The 14686-nt window shown below is 42.6% G+C and overlaps 1 protein-coding gene across 2 annotated transcripts; it reads left to right on the top strand.

Annotated features, from left to right (window-relative positions):
• Nucleotides 1-3223: 3223 nt before the first annotated feature.
• Nucleotides 3224-11558, top strand: SELE (selectin E). Of its 2 annotated transcripts, none has more exons than XM_014943321.1 (14): nucleotides 3224-3445; nucleotides 3733-3805; nucleotides 4235-4621; nucleotides 5417-5524; nucleotides 5661-5846; nucleotides 6485-6670; nucleotides 6778-6963; nucleotides 7534-7714; nucleotides 7822-8012; nucleotides 8291-8476; nucleotides 9467-9574; nucleotides 10041-10062; nucleotides 10174-10244; nucleotides 10599-11558. In XM_014943321.1, exons 2-13 carry the CDS (start codon nucleotides 3769-3771, stop codon nucleotides 10229-10231), a joined length of 1836 nt encoding a protein of 611 aa, XP_014798807.1. In that variant the 5' UTR covers nucleotides 3224-3445; nucleotides 3733-3768; the 3' UTR covers nucleotides 10232-10244; nucleotides 10599-11558. The 2 variants fall into 2 exon arrangements, with proteins under 2 accessions (XP_014798807.1, XP_014798806.1); XM_014943320.1 differs by having other exon boundaries at nucleotides 3225-3445; nucleotides 7534-7719; nucleotides 7827-8012.
• The last annotated feature ends 3128 nt before the right edge of the window (nucleotides 11559-14686 follow it).

The raw sequence follows: 14686 nt of genomic DNA, 5'->3' as shown, positions 1-14686 counted from the left end.
AGGCACCTCTGTAAGGGAAAAGAGAAGATTTGGAGTATTCCCATTCATTTGTAAAAAGCCAGTCTTTCACTTGTGGAAATGAAGGTCTGGAGTGTACAGGAACAAGAAGTGTTCAGCATTTCTAAAAATGTGACTTCATTTAGGTTTACAGTATCCCATTTTTCTGGCAGGGAGGAATTGGATTAATTTTAAGAAACTATATCTGTGTTTGTGTAGCACAAGAGAAGAGTAGACAACTACTCAACCCAGCTCAGTACAGCACAAGAAACAAGGCTCTTGTATTCTCAGATCAATTGGTTGGCAAAGGAAGAAAAAAAGCACAAATGTGAAATAGCAATGAGAAGAGAATAAATCAGTAACATGGAAACCAGCTAAGAGGCAGACTGGATGGCATTTCTAGCTTGAATATCTGCAGTTCAACCTCTATGAGAGGTATTTTTCCTGAAATACCTATGTAACTTAGGGATCCAGTGTGAGCTTTAGCTCACAGGAATCCCAGTCTTCCTGAACTACAGGGTTGAAATTTTTAAGTGCTTTTGACTTTTAATAGAGATATTTTAACCTCTGTTGTGTGCTTATGAAAATGCTTTTCAGCCTTTCTTTTTTTTTTAAAAAAATTTTGCATTTGTATTCATCTTCCATTATATTAAAATGAGAAGAAAATATAATCTGTGGATAGCAGAATTCCCTGGGAAAAACCAAAGAGAGCCCCATATTAGTGATACATAAGGGAATACTGCCAACAAAAAGAGGCAGTCTTTTTTTAGGCTGGAGTTTTTACGGGCATATTGCTTTTAGGCTTTGGTGGTTTGTTTTATCTGTGTTTTTTTTTTTTATCTGCTGCAGACAAGAGGTCTTATACAGCGCCTGTGAAGGAAAGGCTGTTGTAAACTGTGACATGCTGTCTTCCTTCCTCCGGAGATTCCACTGGCAAAGCGAGTCTGATAATTTCCCCCACTCAACTTCAGAGCTTCTGCTATGACAAGAATGAGCACTTACGAGTAGGAAGCTCATAAAATGACTTGAAAAAGTGAATCTCCAGGAAAAGCTGTAGAATTTTCCGCCTCCTGACTCCAGAGAGGATAAGCTGTTCAAGAGTTGCCTAGTTTTTGTGTGTGTACAATTCTAACAGTTGATCAATATTTTAGAAAAAAAAATAATTAAGTGTAGAATTTTCCGCCTCCTGACTCCAGAGATGATAAGCTGTTCAAGAGTTGTCTGGTTTTTGTGTATATACAATTCTAACAGTTGATCAATATTTTAGAAAAAAAATAATAACTGTCCTATCAAAACTCATTATTATTAGTATGTATTAGGAGAACATGTACAGAACCCCTGTGAAATTAGGCCCTGCTACATGAAGTGCTACAGGTGCATTGAAAATACCAGCCTCTATTAGGAGCGTTTACAAGCTGAAGAACACAGAGAAAGGTTGGCAGACAGAAGTGTTTTCACTCCCAATTTACAGATGAGCAGCTGAGGCTACAGAAGTAGCAGTCCTGATCTGATGCTGCCTGGCAGTCTCTGGAAGTCTGTTGTTCTGAGCAAGGCTGGACCAGGCCTGCGCTTGCAGAATGAGTCTGTGACCTAGCCAAGAGTTAACCTCAACTTCCCAGTTTTTTGATGGTTTGTTTGTGTTTCTAACTTTGCTAGCTCACACCTGCTAGAAAGTGTTCCTTTCCCTACAAATATTCGGTATGTCGTTTTTAATTCTCACTCCAGTAATTGACTTTGACATACTTTCTAGGACTTAGTTGCAATTTCTAATGAACTCTCATTTTTGATCGTAACTGAGGCTGTTTTAGGATATACTCTTTATCCTCTTTTCTGTGATGGATTCCTTTGAGGGCAGGTCGATTAAGGTATAGCTACTTGAAAAATATTTTCTGTGAAAAAATTGGGAATTGATACCTGCTGAAGCCTTAGCTTCGAATCCAGGAGCCAGTAATTTTTTTATTCTATAAAAGACTCTATTCTAAATGGTCTGAAATAAGAGCTCCAACATGCACTATATAAGCTATAACTACGCTCTGCAGATATGAATTGGATTCCACCCTATGTCTTTCTATTGCAGGAATGATACGACTTTGTGACGACCAGGGTTGGGAATGCTGGGGAAGTTGCTGAGTACAAACCTGAAGATTAAGTTCAGCTTAAGAAGCTTCTAGTATTGTGCCTTTGCATTGGGCTGACAACCGAGCTGATGTTTCTAGTACTCATGATGCCTGTTCCCTAATTGTAGCCCTCAACAGTGCTTGTGAGACCTCCTGTAACAGAGGTGAGAAGGGTACTTAGGTGAAAAATCCAAAACTACTGTTGCACATAGAGTGGCAATTCCATCACTGAAGAGGAAACTTCATCACTGCAGTGCCAACTTCATCACTGAAGTGCCATACGTGTGAAGGTGCGCAGGAGAATCAAGGAGTGTAGTGGTGCAGTGGAAGACTATTGTGCAAGGAGCCAGTGATCCTCATGGTTACAGCCTTCTCATGTACACAGGTGTACTCTGAATATCCTGTGGCCCTTTACCAACCCACTATAGCAACGTGTCCATGATTTCTCAAGCGTGTGTCTCCATGCCATGGACACCATGTGACTGCTCTCTGCAGTAGTGTAATTTATCAGTGTAGACACAATAAATGCACTTGATTTCAGTGTGAGACTAGTGTATTGTCTTGTCCATCTGAAATATTATATGCACCTGTTCAGGAATTGTAATTCTATTGAGGTAAGGAGCGTATTGTCCAAGGGACTTTTCAAAGTCCACATTTCAAGCTTGGCTGCTACCAGTTACTGATGAATCTGTATCAGGAGCAAGACTTTAGAAGAGTACTAGCAATATTGGGGCTGGCAAACCTTACCACAAATGAGAACTCTGCACAGCATGCTGTGATCCATAAGGAAGGGCTTGTGCAATGCTGCAGTTTTTATCTTTTATTCAAACTTTGTTAACCAGCTTTGAGTGTTGGTGCCTTTCTTACTGAGATCCCAAAAGAACTGGCACCTCCTTGGTGTAAAACATTATGCTAGGTAAAACTTGGAATCAGCTTATTCATGCAACTAATTCAAACTGGCTTGCTCCTTCCTGATATCCTGGAATTGTGTGTTTCTGTCAGTAAAACCATGTAACGCAGCACTTGGCAGTTTGTCAGCACTGTGTGTCTTTGTGAGAGGGTTGATTTGGCAAGGGGAAGCATCAGCCTTAATGTGTGGGAGGGCCAGATCTGGGATTTTCCAAGATATTTTTTTCCATGCGGAATTTCCCATCTCGTGGAGATAGGCCAGTTGAGAGAATAAAAGGCCGTAGTAAAGGCAGGGATTACACAGTCCAGATACTTGGAGCTGAACTTAATCTTCAGGTCCACGTTCAGCAACTTAGCAACAGAAAGCAGTCACTGAGAAATAGCACAGAAGACTTGCCACCCGGCCACCACAACTACAGCCCGTGAGTATAAATGGAGTGTGTTACTCTTGTTTTGTTGCTCAGCTAAAGGAAAACTGGACAGATGGAATTCTGTGTTGGTATTCTTTAAAAGCTGTTCACATTTAAAAGCTACCTTGATATTAAGAACTGTTTTAAAATGAATAATTTCTTAAAAATGGAAATGTTATTTAAGTCTTTAGAGGAATGGTTTAAAAGGATGTAGAAAAGATTGCATTGACAGTATTTTATATTGAATTGTGAAAGTCATTATTTGTTCTTTACGAATGTTTTCCTTTGATCTTTTGTAGCTGTCTGCTAAGGAGATAGAGAAAACTCTGAGAAACATGCATTGCTTGTGGTTCCTGTCTCTTCTTGTTTACGGTAAGTGTGTCTCTCTGTGTAGGATGCTAATATTAGTGTGCCTGTTCTGTTCGAGCTGAAAATTAAACAGAATTTTTGAACCTGACCAAATTAGCTTGAGGCTAGGTTCACAGAGAACAACCTCTAGCTGCAATGGCATGTTTCCCTGCTTGCCTGTCAAATACATAATTGGCTCCTATAGTTTGCTATGAAATCTGCAAAGCTTTGTGTAACTGGACATAGTTTCACAGGCTGAAGTCTCTGTACTGGATGCTGACATGCCTGTTTTGAAGCTTGCCAGTTAATTATTTATAAAATAATTGCCACTACTTTTTATGCAGTTTCAGATATTGACAAATTTGCAATATTTGTAGAGCTTTAGATATCTTCTTCTAGAAAGAGAGGAGGGAAAAAGACAGACACCAACTTTTTGACATCTTTTCGTTCTAGGACTTACAATACTGCAAGGGGTGAATTGTTGGACATACCATTATTCAGATAGAAACATGACCTACAGAGAAGCAGAGGTGTGGTGCAAAGAGAGGTATACTAACATGGTTGCCATTCAGAATAAGGAGGAAATCAACTATCTCAATAGCTTCTTACCCTTCAATCCGGGTTACTACTGGATCGGAATCAGAAAAATTAATGATGTATGGACCTGGATTGGAACTAACAAAGAACTGACAGAAGAGGCAAAAAACTGGGCTTCTGGTGAGCCAAATGGCAAAGGGAACAATGAGGACTGCGTTGAAATCTACATCAAGAGAGGGAAGGATGATGGCAAATGGAATGATGAGCAGTGTGAGAAAAAGAAAGTCGCCTTGTGCTACACAGGTATAGTATGATATAGACCATTCTAATGTGTGCCCCTATGGAGGTGACATGGTGGGTGGGATGAGTTATTTGTTTAACCTAGTCTTATATATTAAATACCTGACCCTGTAAGCACTTGTACTGTTATCCTTAATTACAGGGTTGTGGTTGGTCTTGTTCTAAGAGCTGAACTGGTCTCACTTACCTTTTAGCTCCCAGAATATTTTACATCTTTTATGAACAAATCACTGGCCTTCTCTATAATCAGTGAAGCAAAACAGGCTCTTCCAGATGGCGACTTTCATCCCACTCTCAAGTGGGTGTCTCAGCTAGATAAAAATGGCCCTTTTGGAGGCATCTGTCTGCTGACTATAGACCATTGGATTAGATTAAACACCTTGTATAGAGGTGGCTACGGCTAGGGGGAAAAAAAAAAAAGTCCAAGACAAGTATTAGCCAAATTAGAGCTGTGGTGAGTTAATGAAGAATGTACCTGTTGAGGATTTCTACCTACCCCATAGTATATTGTTCCTTTTGCATTTCAAATATTGCTAATATCTACCTGAGAACAAGTGGTAATGGAGTTTCCCACCAGTAGCATCCTTTCACTGTGAGCTAGTCTCTCAAAGGTGTTGATTTCTGAAATGCTTCAGTGAAATGACAGGGTAATCTTATGTACCAAACATTATGCTTTTCTTTTGCTATACAAAGTGCTTGGTTAGTGCCAGAAAGATAAACAAAGCAGTAGCCAGGTTTCATTACTGGCTATTACTGATTCTTTTATAATTTGCTGTATTTTTTTCTTCTTTTTTCCAGCTTCTTGCAACCCATCTCTCTGCAGTGGCCGTGGGGAATGCATAGAGACTATTAACAATTACACTTGCCGCTGTAACCCTGGATTCTATGGGCCCGAATGCGAGTTTGGTAAGATTCCTCTATCCTTCCTCTATCCTGCTTTTCAACCAGGATGATGTTCATGCTAGCTAGTGTTCAGTTTGTCTGGCTTGTTATTTACGTGCTCAGCCAATAAGACTGTGTACCTTCTTCTGTTTCTTTGAAGTTGAGAGTTGTGATCCACTAGAGAAGCCTGATCACGGGAGCCTCGAGTGCAACCATCCATTGGAGAACTTCAGCTACAACTCATCCTGCACAGTTCAGTGTGAGGAAGGCTATGAACTGACTGCACTGGAATCTGTGTACTGTACCTCTTCTGGGGTCTGGTCCGCCTCCCTTGCAGAGTGCAAAGGTGAGCTTCTCAAGCAGTGATAGAGGAGCTTTCTAGATAGCTCTTTAGACTTCAGTGTTGCTCTGTTAGTAGGTACAAATTGAAGTTCTGGCCCATTCTTTTGTAATTAATTACATGTTGAAGGTACTATTTTATTGCAGCACACAGGTGTCTGTTCCTGAAGAGAGGAAATGAGCAGGATGAATATTCTGGCCCTGGTTTAGATTTCTTTATATGGAAAGACTTTTTCACCTCTTAGTGGGGAACAGGGAATGCAGCTAATGGAGCTGTGAGACTGCTCACAATAGGCCAGTTGCTCCTGACTGTGGGAATTCTTTTTTGAGGTGTTCAGCCTAGAATTAACCTACTATTTGAATGAAATAAAAGCATTAAACATCACCAAGCCGCAGTCAAATTTTGGATTGTAATTAGTTGCTCTCATGAGCTGCAGATGAATTTACAGCCTTACCTTAAGTCAGTCTTCCATTTTGAGATCGTTCCGCTCCTATCTGCTTTCTGAAATGGCAGCTCAGTAGATCTCTTTTCTAAAGCCACTTCCATTTAGTAGGTATGTTGCTAATTTTCAGGAAAGAAAAAAAAAAAAATGATACTATGGTTTGTTCCAAGCTAAGCTCTGTGCTATCTCTTATGCTCTTCAGCTGTGACCTGTCCTGCCTTAGAAATGCCTGCTCATGGTGCTGTGAACTGCTCCCATCCCTCTGTGGAGCTCACCTGGGGTACCACCTGCGAGTTCACCTGTGAGGAAGGATTTGCCCTGACAGGAGCAGCCACACTGCAGTGTGGGTCTTCTGGGGCCTGGGACAGGCAGCAGCCATCCTGTGCAGGTACTTTTCCTTATCCCTGCTCCCCTGAGCACTTGGGGTTGTCAGCATTGGCATGTTGAATTCCTGAGACATCTGTGTTGATTGCTGTTGTGATCTGTGTGTTGCAGCTGTGAGGTGTGAGGCTGTAACGTGGCCAGAAGAAGGCTCTGTGACCTGTGACCGTGCTCCTGCAGATCTCACCTATGGCTCACGTTGTGACTTTCGCTGCAGCGAGGGCTACGTTCTGGATGGTCCATCCAGCATTGAGTGCACGGCGCAGGGACAGTGGTCAGAGCCAGTGCCAAAATGCAAAGGTAAGACTTACTGGGTTGGAAATCATCAATTTAAGCCGAGAGTAGCTCAAATAGTCTGAAGAGGTTTCCTCATTTGAGTGTAGTCAAGGAGTAACAGTTATCCCCAGCATCTTTATAGCACTTTTCATAAGCAGGTCTCAATATGGGGTTCACATAGCCTGTTGTATTAAAGAGGAAAGAGCAGTGCAGGGTGACAAGCTCCACTCAGGAACTGTGTCACCAACACATATGATAACAGGCTTTTGAAATGGAGTGTTCTGACAGGAAGTCTTCATTCCCTACACTCAAAATGGGAGCCAGTGTTGGTTTCTGCAGTCCGCTTGTGGAATATAATGTGGAGCAGGTCTCAGGATAGCTTGCATGTTTTAGGTGCATGTTTAAGGGTTCTGGTTGCACTATAGAACATGATGAAATCCCTGTTTCCTGAGATACCGCTAGGTCTGAAGGGAAGTACTATGGCTCTGTAAGGCACAGCTCCAGGCAGGGCATGTCCTCTGGTCATCTCAAAGAAGGGTGTTCATCTTGACCTAATCCAAAGCTAAGCTCTGTGCTGTTTCTTTTGCTCTTTAGCTGTGACCTGTCCTGCCTTAGAAATGCCTGCTCATGGTGCTGTGAACTGCTCCCATCCCTCTGTGGAGCTCACCTGGGGTACCACCTGCGAGTTCACCTGTGAGGAAGGATTTGCCCTGGCAGGACCAGCCACGCTGCAGTGTGGGTCTTCTGGGGCCTGGGACAGGCAGCAGCCATCCTGTGCAGGTACTTTTCCTTGTCCCTGCTCCCCTGAGCACCTGGGGTTGTCAGCATTGGCATGTTGAATTCCTGAGACATCTTTGCTGATTGCTGTTGTGATCTGTGTGTTGCAGCTGTGAGGTGTGAGGCTGTAACGTGGCCAGAAGAAGGCTCTGTGACCTGTGACCGTGCTCCTGCAGATCTCACCTATGGCTCACATTGTGATTTCCGCTGCAGCGAGGGCTACGTTCTGGATGGTCCATCCAGCATTGAGTGCACGGCGCAGGGACAGTGGTCAGAGCCAGTGCCAAAATGCAAAGGTAAGACTTACTGGGTTGGAAAATACAGTTTTCTTGCCACTGGACAGCACACTGAAAGTCATATTCCTGTAGGGTCCTGGCTCCAAACTAAACTCTGTGCTGCCTCTTACATTTTCCGCTGTGACTTGCCCTACCTTAGAAATGCTTGCTCATGGCTCTGAACTGCTCCCATCCCAAAGTGAAATGACTTTGAAAATAGAATGTACATCGACTAGTGGGAAAAATAGGGCCAAAGAAAAGTTCTTCATGACTCTTAACTATGTCTTTCTGTATTTCAGTTGTACAGTGTGAACCACTGAGCTCTCCTGAGAAAGGCTCTATGGACTGCTCACATGGTGCTGGGAACTTCACCTACAACACAGCCTGTCACTTCAGCTGTCTAGAAGGATGGAGGCTCAATGGTTCTCATGTTCTTGAGTGCGGTCCTTCAGGAAACTGGAGTGCTAGTCTGCCCACGTGTGAAGGTATTTGACCTCTAACTACTACTGAGAGGTGGCTCTGGGTTTCTAGTCAAATGAGATATAGAAGGGTGTAGGAGAAAACGTCAACCAGTGAGCTAGAACTTGTAGTGAAGTCCATGAATTAAAAAGCCCAACAAAAGTTTTCAGTGTGTTTTTTGAAAATAGAGGAAAAATCACTAAAAGGTCTTGGTGAAAAATGTTTGTTTCTTATACAAAAACAAAGGCTACAACCTGATTTTGGGTCGTATTGTTTGGTTTTTAAGTGAAATATTTCTTATGTTGAGCTTTTTCTATATGAATAAAGAAAAAAGCTTTTCTAAAGCTTTTCTAGAGAAACAGAACCTTGTGAGGAAATCTGCTTTCATAAGTCTGTTTGTCAATGGAAAAATTTATAGATTTGTTAATTTGGTGTGATAGTTTCTTGGGAGACCTCTTCAGCGAAAAGATGTCACAGAGTTTTTCTGTCAAAGGCTCTAATTTTACAGGACAGAAGTTTCAGCCTTGCCTTCCCATTCAAGGCAGTAAGAGCTCTGTCCCTGTTCTCAGTGGGAACATACCTGGCCTCACTGAAATGCTCTTGCTTGAGTTCCTAAAATCTCAACTCCACTTTATTTTCTTCAGCAGAGTTTAGATCCTTAAATAATTTTATTGATCTTAATAGGATTGTTTGAAGAGGAAGATGGCACAGTGAGAATTAAAATATGAACTGAAACATGAAAAATAAAATGAGCATAAATTGTCATGTAAGGCAGAGGTTTAGACAGGTGCAGCTAGCTTGTTGCCTTGCCATTGCTTTGGCAATGGGTGGGATAATTTTTAGTATGCAACGTTTTACCTTGCATACAGGACACGTCCTGTGTCAACAAGAGAAAATTTAAGTGTTACAAGCTGCAATTCTTGTTCCTCTGGAAGAGCACAAGGAAAAAGAAGTAGAGAAGGCTTCAAAGACCTTTTCTGCCTCTTGATCTCACTGAATTTTTTTCATCCTTTCAGCTTCTGAACTAGTCAGCTACGTCTCTGTGGGCATAGCAGCCACAAGTGCCTCTCTCTTGTCCACAGCATCGTTCCTCCTTTGGCTTGCAAGACGTTTCCGAAGAAAAGGTGAGCAATTTGACTGGGTTCACTGGTTTTATTTACCTTTCTGAAAAATTTTCAGTGGAGGAAAGAAACCAACCACCTCTAAACTCCAGTAGCATGCTTTTAGAAAAGTGAAAATTCTTATACTTTAACAAATTCCAAAATTCTTTTCAAGAAACCTGCATACATGCCATGTTTGGCTTTTGGATGAATATTTGAAAATCAAAATTAGGAAAGACCTAGTGTTTAGAAAACAAGAATTAGAAGAAAAACCCAACATTCTACTTATCAGTAATTACTGCCAGGGAAAGTGAATGGGAATTTGAGATGGGGCTAAAGATAACACAGTATTACTGGCCTCTCAGATTTGTTGCTAGATAATGGCTTTTTATCAGATATTCAGAAATGAGAGGTTTTTTAGTAGAAGAAAATGTTTGCATGGGGGGCTTTCATCTTGAAATGCTAATACCTTTTCTTATTCTTTTTGCAGCAAAGAAATTTACTCCTTCCAGGTAAGTTGTGTCTCAAAAAGCAGTATGAAAAACACTGCAATCACTTTGCTAAAATCCAATTGATATAAACCAGTTGTCATTAAAGTACTTTTTCATTTCTGTTTTTTATAGTAGCTGCCAGAGCCTAACCACTGAAGGTAGCTTCCAAAGTGCTGGCCAGAATGTCTAACTCTGTGTTTCAGGTAAGCACATGAGACAGTTGCACTCACAAATTCTCTTCCTTTTAATCACACAAACTATCAGAGCTGTTAATTGCTATACAATTGCTGAAATAGCAATATGCGCTTTGGGATACTTAATATGCATCTTGGCATTGCATGAAAGTTCCTAACAAGACTGATGGATTTATTGCTTTAGAAATGGTTATTCAGCTCCTTAAGGATGATTGTGCTTAGCATTCTGTTCAGCCGCATATAGTATTAGGAACACTTTTGTGCATTTTTGCTACCTCCTGCATACAAATTCCTCTGAAATGAGAGCAAAGACAAACCTATGCCAATTTTCCAATTTATAGAGGAATTTTGTCCTCTCTACAGGAATTGAAGCCATCTTTACTTATGTCTCAGACTTCCGGAGAATGAAACTGCATGCAAATCAGCAGCTGTCCAGATGTTTTTACCTCTTGCTGACAAGATGATTGACCTTGTGTATTGCTCAGAAATTTTGAACTCAAGCTGTCTGGTATTTCCAGTGAAGACAAGCAGAGAGTAGAACTCTGGCCTTCTGGCAAAATGCTGTCTACATTCAGTCATGTAGTTATCATAACTGGGAGCTTGCCATCTCTCGTCCAGATGGTGAGCAAATAGTAAGCTGCTGCCTAAAGAGGAGGCTGGTTTCTCCTCTGGGCTATTCAAAGGTACCTAGGTGAGGTGAAGACATGTATTATTTCACATCACTTACTACACTGTTGGAGATGTCTTCTCTGGAGACATATGGGTTACACTTGCAGAAACAGGATAATCAGAATGAAAAATATTCATCAAATAGCTGTGAAACCATTGATCTGGTTTATTGTTGAAATTATTTTATTTTAAGAGGATAACCCAGTCAATAAATATGCCTGTAGTGTTATGGGCAACTATTTTGGTTTCTGCTGCATGTCCCAGAAAGCTTAGGGATTTCAAATGCTTTCTTTTTTTCTTTTATCTTTTTTTTTTTTTTTTTCTTTAATAGCACTAGGAATCATAGTGCTTATAGTAGGTACTCTGGTTTCTGAATGCAGCAAGTAGGTCTGAAATGGATCTCATCCCTGTGGGATTATGCACTGTAATACAGGTGTATACATAAATATTTAATTGTGCAATTTTTACTGTGGATATTTCTATGCTGTTAACTGTAAATGTATTGTAAAATACCTGAGTAGGTCTGTAGCCATTGATCTGGGCCCAGGTAACTAAAATAATTCAGAGGTGCTCGTAAGGATTTCATGCCTGCATAGTATTTACAAATAAAATGGAAACCTGAAATTTGTATGTGTACATATATATTTTGCAAGTATGATTTATTAAGCTGTTAAAGGACTATAAATGAGAGTCTTTCTTAATAAGTTATGTTTAAGTTATAATCATAAATTAAGATTCTCTGACTTACTATCTGATATGTATTGTCCTGTTCATGCCTGCATAGTATTTACAAATAAAATGGAAACCTGAAATTTGTATGTGTACATATATATTTTGCAAGTATGATTTATTAAGCTGTTAAAGGACTATAAATGAGAGTCTTTCTTAATAAGTTATGTTTAAGTTATAATCATAAATTAAGATTCTCTGACTTAGTATGTAGTATGTATTGTCCTATTTGTAACAGTATTTAATAAAATGTTTGAAATGTAATGCTCCCTCTTTGGAAACGTGTGTCATTTAAATGATTTGGGTCAGCCCTGTGGATATGGCTTCAGTAGCAGAATGTGAGGGGTTGGGGGAAGACTAGCTAAATAGCAAGGCTGTCCCTTATTTAGCTTTCCATATTTTCCTAGCAGTCAAGGAAAGAGTAGCCAGCAGATGGCACTGATTGCCTAGAAGCTGGCACAGCCAGAGCTGGATCCCAAACCAGAATCCCCAGTCCTGAGAGGAAGGAGGAAGTCTCAGAGATGCATCCTGTACAGCAGGTGCCTGGACCAGCAGTGAGCTTTTCAGAGCCATGCTCAGGAGGAAGAGGAGAGCAGAAAGAGAAGCAAGTAGGTGATCTTGGTGAATACTTAACAACACAAACCCTTCAGCCCACGCAGGTCTTTTGCAGCCCTTTCTGCTGGGAATTTAGCTAAGTGTGGGAGACCATGGGCTAACAGATGAAAGCACAGCTCTGGGGATTAGTGGTGACTGCTGTCTAAGGACCTTCACTCCCACCCTGACTTAGCCTGTAGCCAAAGATTCTGCCATGGGCTAGTGCTGCTGGGTACCAATGATCACCAGACACTCCAGTTGGCCCCCTGTCCCCAACCCCTGACATAACCAAGAAAGCGGCACTGTGGCTCTCTGTAGCTGCTGCCAGGAGCCAGCCCTTGATGATAAACCATGAGATGCATTCCTACCTTAGGCAAGGCTCATGAGAATCCATCAGGCCTGTGGGCAAGGGAGTCAATTAAGAGGTGCTGTGCCATAGTGGAGAGGGCCCGTTGCTGTTTATCCCAAACCGATTAAGGAACTGAGAGCGGCTGTCAGCGCTTCCCCCGCCTTGACAAGGTGGGGCCCAACCCTGTGAGCAGATGTAGCGCAGTAATCCTTCAGGTTCCCTGAGGGGACGTAGAGATTAGCCCGAAACGCCCTGCTCTGAATCCCTGCAGGAGCTGTTTTGAGAGCTAAACCACCACATGAGTCCCCCAGCCTGTCCTTGTTGCTGTCCTCTACATGCATGGCCCTGTAGCATCCTCTGGAGAGAGCTGCCAGCATGGCTCCCACCCTGCTGCAGTCAGCACAGCCCAGCTTCTCCTTTCCTGAGCAGAGCTGGTGCTTCAGGCAGCTTTCCTTGGGATCTTACAGGAGCTTTATTGCCAGAAAAGAGACTATAAAACTATCCCTTCTCTTTCTCAAAGCCTTCATCCCTTGTGGGGATGCAGAGGCAGCAGGAGTGAGACCACATTTGGGTGGGATTAGTTCTCTGTCTCTCCCGTACATACCATAGGCCAGAGAAAGACTCCCTGAAGGAGATCTCCTTCCTTTCAGTGACTTACAGGTTACATCTGTCCTCATAATTAACGTTAGTCCAGGGCACAGGCAAAACCCGAGCCTTTGCTTGTCCATGTGGCTTGATTCTCAGTCCTCTCCTGGCCCTGCTTCACGTTTTATCCTGCTTCAGCGTTTGAATTACCAGTTATGATGGCATGGTGTGTCCAGGCCTTAAGGATCTTCAGGAAATCATTTTATTTGCCGTGGATGTGTCTCTGTTGCAGTGCCTGTGAAGGCAGCTCTTGTGTTGTTTGTGATCTCTATAGTTCCCGTGCTGGCACAAATGGCCATGGGAATACTTGCTGCCAGGCAGTCATTTAGTAACTCCATTGTATCACTCCTCTATATGGTACAGAGCTGTGCGACCACTGAAGGGCCACAGGGCTTTTGCTGGAGGGACTTCCCTTATTTCCTGTTGTTCCATTTCCCTTAAATTCCTCAGCTCTTCCTGGGCCAGTGGCATCATTCCGAATGGGATCTGTGTTTTGCCTGGCATCTTATTTTTGGAGCGGGTGTCTGCTTGCGCCGTGACCTATGGAAACTGTGAAGGTGACATTAACTGGGAGGCACGCGTGTCCTTTCACAGCTCTGCGTGTTTGCTGCTTGGCAAGGGAATGGTTTTTGTGGCATAACTTAACACATTCCTGATGAACCGAGCTACCCAGGTGGCTTTGCCTTTTTACATTTGCAGTCCAACAGAAGGGGACTTAGAAACAAAATTTCACTTAAAGTCTCAAACAGACAGGTAGTGTTTGATTTGGGGTGGGTGTTTCTGTGGCCCTTGGTGATACGGACAGTGTAAGACTTGCCCAAATAGGATTTGTGCCTTCTGTTTTCATAAGCAATTAGCCATTAAACAAGCAGTCATTTACGAGGGCCTGGCTGAAGCTGCCTTCCAGAGCTCCAGTTTTCAAGGCTTGGATTGGACCCAGCATTTGGCCAGCAGTTCTTCACTCATGAAGATAAGTCACTGCTACAGGCTCTGGAGACTGCACATCTTTGCAGCTCCTTGCGTGCTTTGCAGACGACTGGCAGCAGGGACTTTGAAGCAGCAGCTCCCGCAGGAGTTGGTGGTGTGATCAAATCACTAACCTGCTCAGCTCCTGCTCTGGGAGCTGCCAGAAGGTATTAGGGCCAGGAGGCCAGACTGCAACATACTCAAGCCTCTGTGAGTCTGGTTTCTGTCCCAAGTCTTGTTCCCATCTGCATTCCTCTGGTTTCTTGCAGGGGACTAGTTCCCTCCCCCTGGCTTGAGCATGCTGCTAATGGGTGGCTTCTGGTGGGTATTTGGTGAGGGGTCTTCAGCCTGTAGATCTAGAGGAGCAAGTTGCCGTGGTGAGCTCTTGGTCAGGGACAGAAAGGTCCACAAGATTGTTGGTCCCTGGGAGCCGTAACTCATCAAATGGGAAATACTGCATGGGTTTGCCCGTGGGCAGGCAGGCCATCCTCCTGTTGGT

This window comes from Calidris pugnax, unplaced genomic scaffold (genome assembly GCF_001431845.1).
Source record: "Calidris pugnax isolate Ruff unplaced genomic scaffold, ASM143184v1 scaffold63, whole genome shotgun sequence".
Lineage (NCBI taxonomy): Eukaryota > Metazoa > Chordata > Aves > Charadriiformes > Scolopacidae > Calidris > Calidris pugnax.
This window is presented reverse-complemented; position numbering and strand designations above follow the sequence as displayed.

Coding starts and splice junctions, on each gene's coding strand:
- SELE (XM_014943321.1), top strand. CDS start 3,769: ATGCATTGCTTGTGGTTCCTGTCTCTTCTTGTTTACG. Junction 6,964..7,533: donor GCCAGTGCCAAAATGCAAAG/GTAAGACTTACT, acceptor TTTGCTCTTTAG/CTGTGACCTGTCCTGCCTTA. Junction 7,715..7,821: donor GACAGGCAGCAGCCATCCTG/TGCAGGTACTTT, acceptor TGATCTGTGTGT/TGCAGCTGTGAGGTGTGAGG.